General features: G+C 39.1%; 1 protein-coding gene across 4 annotated transcripts in view; it reads left to right on the forward strand.

Moving 5' to 3' along the window:
- WDR7 (WD repeat domain 7) overlaps positions 1-12,305 on the forward strand; it is a 385,156-nt gene that overhangs the window by 278,298 nt on the left and 94,553 nt on the right. For all 4 annotated transcript variants that reach the window (XM_084629121.1, XM_084629122.1, XM_084629120.1 and 1 more), the window contains one exon: positions 6,238-6,424. In XM_084629121.1, coding sequence (XP_084485247.1) covers positions 6,238-6,424 — 187 coding nt within the window. The remainder of the gene's footprint in view (positions 1-6,237; positions 6,425-12,305) is intronic.

Consider the following 12,305-nt stretch of genomic DNA (forward strand, 5'->3'; position numbering starts at 1 on the left):
TTAGGAGCTCTAAACTGCTAAATATGGCTAGCAGTTTGTTCAATAAATAAAAATAAGCAACTTGGAGAAGTCTAGTTTTAAGAACTGCCTAGAGAAAAACCAATAAAAATCAATATTTTATCTCTACCACTATAACTATCTAAAGTAATGTTATTAGAAGAGGTAATGTATAATTGCACAGCAATAATGATAAATTACATTTACCTTGGAATTTTACTCTTTTTAGCTGTCATTCACATTTTATAAACAGTTACTAGTTAATTATTTTAATAGAGACTATTTAAAATAAAATTCATAATTATAATGATTGAGCGTGCAGAATCTGGACTTGGCTTTTAATAGGCTGGGCTCTTGACTGGATCATTATCTTTTTTCTAGTTATTGTCATTTTTAAAAGGCAGAAAAGAAAGGTGAAAAAGTTACTTTCCATTAAACAGAGTAGAAACTGATGATGGTGTAGCAGTATTCTTTGAAGTAGTAGTCAGGCAGTCACTATTAGTAGTTGCATTTAGCTATTAACTGCAATGCAGCAAATCTCAAAGAAAATCTGAAGTTGTTGTATTATCTGTAGTGTCTTAAGTGTACTTGGTGTTTCACAAAACATAAAATTGCAGGGATCCTGCTCCAAATAGCCAACAGTCAAAATCAGATAAATGCAATACATTGGGGTCTGAATGAAGTGTGTGAATGTGTGAGATTGCCAGTGAAGAGATCAATGTAGGATGAGTTCACAAAAGTGGGGCTAAGTAAAACTGCACAATATTCTTTTTGTACATGGATTCTCAGTTTAAAATGTCTTTCATTTATGTGCCGTAATCAAATATTAAGTTACTGAGAGACACCAGTGGGGGTGTGAAATTTTATAGTGAAGTCTCTTCTTGTAAATTTCAGGCAATGCCTTCTTTAAGCGCACAGCTTGCATTTGGGCTGTGCACTGAAGAGTATCTTGGGACCAAGAATGCTGCTCCTAGGCTATAGAGAAACTTGCGGCTGGCCCCAGTCAGTTGACTTGGGCTTGCAGGGTTTGGGCTAACAGGTAGATATTTGGGCTTGGGCAGGTGCCTGAGCTCTGGGTCCCTCCCCAGTTGCAGTGTCCCAAAGACTGAACCTGAACTTCTACAATACCGCAATTCAACAGCTCCTAGCCTGAGTCTCACGAGTCCGAGTCAGCGGGCACGGGCCAGCTGTGGATGTTTAAATGCAGATGTAAATGCAAGCTCTCTGTATTTGCTGCTAAATCCCTGTGGCTATAGTGTCTCCAATAGCTCTAACATCCATGTTTTATAGGGGCAGTGACCTCTGCCCCACGGCTCTGCCCTTTCTTCTCCCCTTTTCTGCTCCTGTTCCACTCCAAATTTTCCCTGTGCAATCGCACACTAGAGCCCTGCAGGTTGTGGAGTTCAACCATGCAGGATATTTACACCCTTTGGGCAAACTCCCCAGCATAGTTACTGTGGCTGAGTCGGGTGACTGATGCACTCAAATGGGTAGAACACACCTTCTAATACCTAGGCCTTGAGCTGCCTTCTGCACAGCTGCTATCATTTACGGCCCTGCAAATGGTCAGTTTTGGTGGGTTTTATGGTGACCCAGAATTGGGGTGGAAAACTTTTACCCAGCTCTCCTTTACCTTAGACTTTTCTGACAGGCTCCTGTGTTCATTTGGCAGCCAGAATTTGGCCCTTAATGAAACTTTTTCTGCTTCTTCACTCTTTTTAATAAAATGTGACACCAGGTAGAAATTTAAAAACAAAAAGCCCCCCAAAACTACATGTATAGATTTGTATAAACATCGAGTGACAGCCATTGTAAATAGTTATTTTCCCTGTCTTACAAGTAAGATATTTTGTTATACTTTAATTCCTTTTTATTAAAGTCAGTCATTTGAAACAGAGAGAGAAGAATACAATATGGCACCATGCCACTTGTGTTCTGTGACCTGCATGACTGGGGGAAGGACTTCATTCACTTGGTAACACATTATTAATTCATTTGGCATTCATTGTAATAACATAAATCATCAGAAATTCATTTAGTTTTAAAGTGCATATAATATGTAATCTCAAAGGGTTGTCATTGTAATTGAGCTATTAATTAATGTAGCATTATTTTAATGTGACCCTCTTTTCCTCAGTCTACTGTTCAGCCTCTGACATTGGTAGGTAATTGGTAGCTGTTTCTTCATGTGTATTCAAGACATTCCTGTTTTGTGAAATATTTGTAATACTTTAAGATAAACCAACTTTAGCAATATATCCAAGTGTTCCTCAGTCTCTATTTGGTTCTTTCATTTAGTACAGTAGACTGGTGCAGTTAGCAGTATTTTGGAAGTGAGTATTATGCACTACCAGATGGCACGTGCAGAAAAAGAATGTTATGGATGGATCATAAGTAATTTTCCTTTGTCGGCTATTCAGCATGTTGTTTATTGTCATGCTTATTGCACTGGGGAAGTTTCAGTATGAGACGTTTTCACGGGGCTTCTGTCCATTCCTGAAAGGGAGAGAAGAGGCTACTCTGATGCCCAGATCTACTTTTGCTGTAGAGCTATTCATTGTGTATACGGTTCCTAAATCACTCACTTATAGCAGCAGCCACCATCTGTGCAGCTCAGGGCAGGCAAAGAATTTTCATTTTACTATTGCTGATTCTTCCTTTTCTGTCATTTCACTTTCTAACGCACTGCTGTGAGATGCCTAGGACAAGTGAGCATGTTTCCTGAGCTCACGGCCTCCGTTTATCGGACTCTCAAGAAATTTCCCACTTGCATGTTTCTCTTTTTTGCTTCATGTGAGGAAGCTGCCTATAGAAGTCTCAGGGTGGAGAGAAGGCCAGTGCGGCTTTCTGACATCACCTGAGGAGCAGACAGCAGCAGCTTTTAATCAAAGTAAATCAAGTGCTGCCTGTGAGTAATAGTCATGATGGGATTAAGTTTAAGGGAAATGCTGGTGGAATACACCATTACACATAGGAAACTACTCCATTTTTGCAACATTATTCAGTAAAGTTACATCCCCAGACAGCACTGTTCACTTAGATTGAAAGCCTCCCTCTACTGATTCTTCATATGATGTCATAAGGGATCTTTTAAGTAAAGGATAGAACGTATATACTGATGAGATGGACACAATTAAAGCTGTTTGGAAAATGGTTACGTTTTCCCCCAAAAAAATGCTTCAGCCACCTCTGTCAGCTGGTTGAAAAACCTTAAAAATAAGTCTGAAAAAATCATAAAAAATTCTACCAACTCTAGCCACAATTCTGACCAAAAATCAATATACAATTTGACTTACAGTAGGTTGTGGTTAGGCTGCAAAAGTGTTTGACTGGAATGTTGAAAGCTACAACATCTACGTGGCTAGAGCATAATGTGCTTTACATAGTGTTGTGATCATTTAAAAAGATGATGTCTATTTTAATTTTTTTAATTATTTAATTAAAAGTCTTGCTTCTAATAAAACACCCTCCAAAATAATTTACAGGTTTTATAAATCTTTTTCTCCTTCCTATTAATGTCTATTAGAGCTTTTCAGTTCTCTCTCCCTTGCTTACTGACTACATGGGGAAATGAAATAATTGACTATGCACAAAGTGCTGTGAAATCCAGCCTGTTAAAAATACCCTGTAGTCTCTTTTAGTCCTAGTAATTTTAAGGGCTTTTTAAAAACAGTAGTTAGAAATTTGTCACACAGAAATGCAATTTTTAATTGGTGATCTTGTGGCCCAGTAAAATCATATTTTCAGGACTATTTGGTTTGAAAATTAACAGTGGGGTATTCTCCACTGAAAAATGTATATTTAGGATGCAATATGAGTATAGAAATTGCCCGATGATTCAGATCAATGGATCACCTAGTTCAGAATACGTATATTCTTCACACAAACATTACTGCCACTCATGCTATTTCAACAATCAAGAGGTAGAGATGGGACGGATTATAGATTATGGCATTGTTAATGGAATATAAAACCTTTTAAGCTCTAGTCACATTGGTTCACATTTGTTCCAGGTTGTGGTACCTTAAGGCCATTACCATCTGATGGCTGTTCAGAGTCTGTTTTAACGTGCAATACTGGTCTCAGTCCAGTTCTTAGTGGACAGATATCCACATCACAAAAATACATTCACAGTTGACATCCTTTTTAGTAGACTCAGTTTCAAGTATGAATGGAAACAGAACAGCATTTTATCCCAGCAAAAGATAGAGGGACATTAGTAAGGTGATGTGGGAAAACTAGTGCTGCCTTCAATGATGCTGTATTTGCTATGTGGACCGAGAACTACTCCAGCACCATTCATGAGTATTAAATTTATCCAAACATTCTTAAACAGAATGGGGGGAGAGAGGGGTTACGTGCGGATACTCACATGCTCTCACTAAAGAGTAGGTGAGATAAAATATATATTGATATGCTTGCTTTAAGTTATACATCTGGTTTTTTTTAAAATTGAGCCACAATACTGTTGGGACAAATGTTGTAACATGTCACTCTTTAGGCCCAATAAACTTAGTGATGTCCCTGTTAAAAAGTCATTTGGATATTTTAGGGTCAGTTCAGCACATTTCAGGTATAAAGAAAGACAAATATTTTTTAACTGATAACTAGATTATCCCTATAAATTTATCAAAGCCAACAGATTATCCCTATAAATTTACTCAAGCCAACAGTGCCATGATGTTGTGATGATTTAACTTACTGACCATCAGTGAGAAAGAATAGTAGCTTTTGATGAGATGGGATTCAATCTCATGTCGCAGCCTGAGTCACCTCATTACTGCTAACCTTCTACATTACATAAACCCAAATCCTTATACTATATGAGATTTAAAGGAAGAATATACATGCAGTCCAGGCTATACATCTGAAACTTATTTACAACATATTTTTGGCTGAATGCCACCTATCTCTACTCATAATACGTTATTTTATTTGGTTTCAGTGCAGTTATAGTGCATGCAGACTTCTAGTTGGAAAATAAAATCGGTAGATAAATGTAAGTAGATGTTCAACTTCTTGCCATAAAATGGCTGCAGTTGCTGACATAGGTACATGTTTCCCCAAGTTCAGGAAGGATAATAAGCAACTACAAAGACACTAACTCCCTTAACGTGGTTAAACTTATCAGTGGTTTTGCTGTCAGATTTGCATGAAATCAAATTAATGCAAATTAACACACTGTTTTAGTCCAATTTTAGGTTGGACTTTTGTTATGCACTATTTTGCACTAGGTTATAATAATAAACCAGCCCCGAGGAGAGGTATTATTGAGAAAAGAGAGCTTTCATGAAGTTATTTGGTTATCAAAGATGGGAAACTGAGGCCGGGTGCTGCAGCATGACCCCAGGCCACAAGAGGGCATGCAGGAAGCAGCTGGCCCTGCTACAAATAGTCCTACAGAAAGAATACAATATGGATGGAATCAATAGTCTATAAATATTAGTATAGACTCTAATAGAGAATTATTGCCTTCCTATAGTTTATCCATCCTAAAGAGTTTTATATTAGGCACATAATTCTTCATTAAATTTTACAGGATGGTGCAAAAATCCTATAGAAGGGTTATCACTTTTTTTGTTGAATTCTGTAGGACTTTTTGGTAAGCACTTTGTCTGGGCTTCTAGTCTCACAAGTGTTGGTGGAAAAGCCTTCCCCACTGCCATTCCTTTTAGCTAGAAAAACTTTCCTGTATCTTTCTGTCTCATTTTAGAGCATATTTTTCCTTGGTACGCTTTTTCCTCTCATTCTCTCACCTGCTATTTATTTAAATCTGTGATTGTACTATTTAATTCGCTAGAGGGTTGACATACCATTTACTGGAAAGATCCTATATTAAATAGGGCCCTGATCCCGCAAAAGATTTGATATTTAGTATTTATAATAATTCTTTTTATTGCAGTAACACTTAGCTATCATGGTCAGGGTCTGATTGTGCTAGGCTCTGTACAAACACATAACAGAAAAATGGTCCTTGCACCATAGAGGTTACGGTCAATTATTGTAATTGATATAGACAGCAGGGTGCATCTCTCCTTTCACTGACTTCACTGAGACCTGTGCAGGTGTAGGGACTTGGCCACTGGAAACTTTTACAGCATAATAATGTTGTATTGTACTCTATGAGTAGATTTCCCTACTGTACTCTTATTCATGGTAACTTTTTAAAAATAACGAAGCAGAATCAATTCACTAGTTTTCTTTTTATTGTACTAGTTTTTATTCTGTTTTGTATGGTAGGTAAAGCTTTGACATTCCTTCTGCTGCAACCACCAAGCCCCAAACTTCCTCCACACAGCACCATCCGCAGAACTGCCATTGATCTGATTGGGCGAGGTTTTACAGTATGGGAGCCTTACATGGATGTCTCCGCTGTATTAATGGGCCTTTTGGAGCTCTGTGCTGATGCTGAGAAGCAACTTGCAAAGTATGTATTTAATCCAATAATTTTTTGGGGGGTGTGTATGTGTATGTTATGTTCTGCTTTGTTGCACCTGTTAACACACATGAAAATATAGATATGACCACTGTATTTAACTAGGGGAGGAAGCCCCCTTGTGTTTGAGCAATTTGAAATCTGGCATTTGTACCAACACCACCAAAATTATAATTACCGGTATACAAGAGTTGACTTGGTTTTGTAGTCTCTCTTGGCTCTGGTTGTAATCTCAGGCCTCAAAATTTAGGTTGACGTACTTACAACACTCGTGGGTGTGAAAAAAAAACATCCCTGAGCCCCATTGCTAGGCCAGCCGAACACCTGCTGTAGATGCAGCTAAGTCAACAGAAAAATGCTTCTATTGATCTAGCTACCATCACTCGAGGGAGTTCCTACCGCACAGGATAATCCCTTTCCATTGCTGTAATCTGCTGTACGCTATGGGTTTATTGGAGGAGAGCTACAGTGCCATAGCTGTGGTGCTGTCATGCCTGTAGTGTAGCTATAGCCTCAGCAGGGGAAAGGCCTAGTCACATAGGGTATGTCTATACTGCAATTAAACACCTGCTGACTTGGGTTCACAGGGCTGAGGCTGCGGGGTTGTTTAACTGCTGTGTAGACTTCCTGGCTAGGGCTGGAGCCCGGGCTCTAGGATCCTGCAAGATGGGAACGGCCCATTGCCCTGGCTGTAGCCGGAGCTCAGAAGACTACTCCACAATTAAACAGCTCCTTAGCCTGAGCCCATTGAGCTGGACTCAGCTGGCACAGGCCAGCCACAGGTGTTTAATTGCAGTGTTAGACCCATAGACTAGAAGGATCTCTTTAGTGACACTATTTACACTTATGTAGTCTGTTACCATCTTGGGCATGAACCCTTTCCTGGAGTCTGTAGTTGGCAAACATTTTTCAGGATGTGCTTTGGGGTACAAAGTTTTTAACCTATAAGACATTCTCATCAAATTTGAGGAAAAAAATCAGTTACACGTTATCTGTTAGGAAAACAGATTTTTCTAAACTCGAAAAGCTAGTATTCGTCAGCAGCTTTTTTTTTCTCCTTTTTTTCAAAAAGCATATTTTTGTTGTGCAGCATTAAATTTATACCATGAACTAATAACTTTTGGGTATTTTGTAAAATACATTTTGGAAAAAGCTATTTATTTTGTTTAGAAATACTGCTTATTACATGTAGGCACAATTATTTTCTGTGACTGTCAAGGTTCCTCCCCCACTTTGAACTCTAGGGTACAAATGTGGGGACCTGCATGAAAACCTCCTAAGCTTACTTTTACCAGCTTAGGTTAAAACTTCCCCAAGGTACAAATTAATTTTATCTTTTGTCCTTGGAATAACCACTGCCACCACCAAACTCTAACTGGGTTTACTGGGAAACATAGTTTGGACACGTCTTTCCCCCCAAAATCCTCCCAACTCTCGCACCCCACTTCCTGGGAAAGGTTTGGTAAAAATCCTCACCAATTTGCATAGGTGACCCAGACCCAAACCCTTGGATCTGAGAACAATGAAAAAGCATTCAGTTTTCTTACAAGAAGACTTTTAATAGAAATAGAAGTAAATAGGAGTAAAGGAATCACCCCTGTAAAATCAGGATGGTAGGTACCTTACAGGGTAATTAGATTCAAAACATAGAGAATCCCTCTAGGGAAAACCTTAAGTTACAAAAAAGACACACAGACAGAAATAGTCATTCTATTCAGCACAATTCTTTTCTCAGCCATTTAAAGAAATCATAATCTAACAAATAACTAGCTAGATTACTTACTAAAAGTTCTCAGACTCCATTCCTGTTCTATCCCCGGCAAAATAGCATACCAACAGACACAGACCCTTTGTTTCTCTCCCTCCTCCCAGCTTTTGAAAGTATCTTGTCTGCTCATTGGTCATTTTGGTCAGGTGCCAGCGAGGTTACCTTTAGTTTCTTAACCCTTTACAGGTGAGAGGATTTTTCCTCTGGCCAGGAGGGATTTTAAAGGGGTTTACCCTTCCCTTTACATTTATGACGGTGATCATCTAGATTTTTATACTTTCCTCATCTAAACTTAGTTTGAACGGGTAGCATCTAGGTAAATTGTGGATTTAAACATCCCTAAGAAATCATGAACTCAATAGACCACAAACTGTCTCCTGGGTCAATACCCAGCTTGTTAAACTGACCTAGATAGGGATTTATACTATAGACTGTCTTATAGTATACATCTTTTGGTCTGTGTGGCACATAGTCCACTTTCTAAATTGATATTTGCAGTCCATCAGATCAAAAAGAGATTTCTCTTGTAAAACTGCCAATCTGAGGTAAAATTCAAAATAAATATTATCACAATAACATTTTTTAAAATAATAATGTATGGTGTGTGTGTATGTCCATTGTAAAAAAACACTAAATTTACATCTACACAACAACCCACGTTTAAAACTTTCTCAAAATATGTCTTCAAAACTGGTTTGTAAAATACTGCAAGAATTTCTTTTAAAAACTTGTATTAGTTTTCTTTAAAATAAGTAATTTCTACTGAAAATATTTTAGTTCAGTCCAATCCTGTAACTTTATTTTAAACTCACAAAACCAATGAAATGGAGCCCAGTTCCTCTGTCCTTCTCTAATCCTCTGGTGTTTGTTTATTGCAGGTACTGTGATGTATGGTGAATTAAATAACTAAGCGTTGTTTCCATAGCTTGAAATCCTGTGATTGTGTTGATATCGGATAGGTTTTTTTTTAAGATTTCATAGGGATTCAGCTGGAACTGGTATAGTGGTGGAAATTTGTTATCGAGGTCCCTATGTTTCTGGTTTGTTCTGGTGAGGACACCTCTCAGGATCAGGCTGATTGAGGCTTGGGGTCCCAGGAAACAGTGGAGGCTGACAGCCATGATGGTAAAGCTTGCTCTAGTAGCCTCCATCGGTCCTTTCATTCTGTTCTTTGTTGTTGTTGTTCTTTTATACTTTCCCAGAAAATCTCTTTCTTGTAAGGACCCAAAAATGGAGTGGTGGATGGAATAGCCATCCCCTCGTTATTTTGTCCACCAATTAGGCCTAGTATCCAACATACCAATTTTGGCTTATTAACTTCCGGCTTCTCACCTCCTGGTTCTTAACCAGCATAATTTCAATGCAGTCCTTGAATCATATCAACTTGGCTTTTTTGTCTAGCCTAATTCAGTTATTCTGTATCCCTTTTGTACCTTTTCCAACCAACTTTTGTTATTGTAGGTTACTGTAACATCTGGTTAACTTTTACCTACTTTTTACAGTTGAGCTCATGGTTCAGGTAAATTTATAGGCCCAATTGTCATGACAGATCCCCCAGTGAAGAACTAAAAGACCACTATGACCAGAAGCCAAGGAGATGGACCTCTCACAGTAAAGGCATGGGAATGGTGTGGGATGCAGACTAATCCTTTGTATTTGAGATCCCAGCTGCTGTTCTGCCTCATCCATGCCTGAAGCCTACACAGAGGAGGTTTTGGCCTTGCCAGATTATGGGGGAAGGGGAGCCTAAAATCATTGGGCAGGATCTGTGGCAGCTGCCACTACATTTAAATGACACAATGTACTGCCTAACATTGTCTAATCAAAGGATAAGGGGCAGGATTGTGTCATTGCTTAGACTCTGCAGCAGCAGATTCTGCTCAATGGTCCCAATATTTCGACCAGCCCATGCAGATACAGCCTACTTACTTCCAGGGTGCGTATGCTAGGTGAATGAAAGGTTAGTAGAAGAGAGTGTGAGGAGACAAGGTCTATGTGGTAAGCTAGGACAAGCCCTGGGAGCGTGTTTATCAACAAGGAGGCAATTTTGAAATGAATCCTGAATGAATGATAAGCCAGTTGAGCTGTTTGAGGATGGAGGTATGTGGTTGGGCATGTTTGTATGTGTGAGAATGCAAACAGCAGCATTTTGTTAGATCTAGGGTACTGGGGCTTAGGGAAGCCTTATAAAAAGTACCGTAGTTGAAGGAAGGAATCAGGATGTCAGTGGAGGTGGTTGTGATGGTTCTCTGGGTACGCAGGACTGTGCCTCTGCCTCCAGTTGTGAGGGAGTCTTGCTTGTGGTAGCTGGGTGCTAGCTCCCTAACACCACCAGCCTTTCAGCCACTCAAGCCACTCTCCTCCAGACTATGCCAGCCCTGTGTTTGCCTTGCAGGTTAGTAAGAGGCGCACCTCAGTCCCTGAGTCCTCTTGAAGCATTCCCCTGTGATATCCAACCACGGACACTGGCTACTCACAGAAGTCCCAGGTCCTCTTACCAGTTTTACTTAAACTGCTGCCCCTGTATAATACACAGCACTTGTAATGAAACAAAACAAGGTTTATTTAAGAAAGAATAGAGATTACACAAGAAGCAAGAGAGAGTGAAGGAAACAAATGGTTACAATACAAAATAAAATAATAAAATGTGAACTAGGGCCTACACTTTATTACGTGACCTTCTTATCTTATAAAGTAGGTTCCCCCCCCAAAGTTCAGTCTGTTGGAGAGCTGGCTGGCTTCACGGAAACCAAGATCTAATCTTTAATGAAAAACACCTCTGCTCAGTAAGATCCAGAGTGCTGCTCCGCACTCTAATTATACTGAAACAGTCTTTTGCCTTTATTCATATCCAAAGCGATCCCTTTCTGTTGTTATGCTCCTTTTTTACCTCCAAGTGGTTCGATTGTTTGCAGTTGTCTTTGATAGTTTTCCATTGACTCTTCTGTGATGGGGCAATGATAGGCAGTTGAACCTTGCATTACATCACTGACTAACCAGGGATACGTGGCTACTCCCTCCTGTAGAACTAGGCAGTCACTGAGTAAGATCACTCCCTGGTGATTCCTTTTAACTTAAAAACCATATGAGCATAAACTTCAACATAGTTACATTATTCTTTAACTATTACCCATAGACATAACATGCCATGATTATAAGCACTTATACGTTGCAAGCTTCCAATAGAGACCTTACATGTTAACCTTAATTGACAAATACTCTAAGCAATGTATTTGATGTCGTGAGTTGTTTGCAAAGCATTGTTTGCTAAGGGGCCTATGTGTCACAGTGGTATAAGATGAGTATAGCAATGTGGGAAATGCATGAGGAGGTGAGAGATTCTGAATCTAAGATAAAGACAAAATTATGGAAGGTGAAGACAAATCGAAGGTCTGAATCAAGGAAGGCATTTGGAGATGGAGCTATTATTTATTTGTTTGCAGTAGTACTCACAATGTGTTGGATGCTATAAAAAAGATAAAATAATGCATACTGAAAAGACAAAGCAGTGAGAATGGGTAGAGGAAAGAGTTACAACCAACAAAGAAAATAGATAGTGATTGCTCAAACACTGATACTGTAAAGTTTTAATAACACAGTGTGTGTGTGAGTTATGAAAAATACAAAGATTATCCCGAATTACCCCCAGCTAATCTTCTGTAGCAATCACGTTAGAAGTGGGTCATCCAAAGGGATTTAAAGGAGGAGAGGGTCAGCTCATGGAGATGAACTAAATACAGGGATGCTACAGTGGAGATCATGGAGATGTTTGTGGGAGAAGTGAGCATAATGTATAACAAGGCTAGAGTAATTAGCAGAGCAGAAGGGACAGAATTGCTATGAAAAGAGAAAAGGGCAAAAATTGGAGAGGGGAAGAAATATTCAGGGCCTTGAAGTCAAGGATAAAAATCTTGATGCAGTGGAAGAAGTGAAGACGGTGGAGGCATTCAGAGTGGAAGTGGGGCCTTGGTCTTATTGACTGGCAAGAAAGACGAGTTTGATGACATCATTTTATGGGCAGGTTGGGTTCTGGTTCATATAATCATATGTCTTCTCCAGTACAACTAAAATCTCAATTCCTTGAAATAGACATAAGACATCAAT

This window comes from Lepidochelys olivacea, assembly GCF_965140295.1.
Source record: "Lepidochelys olivacea isolate rLepOli2 genome assembly, chromosome: 5".
NCBI lineage: Eukaryota > Metazoa > Chordata > Testudines > Cheloniidae > Lepidochelys > Lepidochelys olivacea.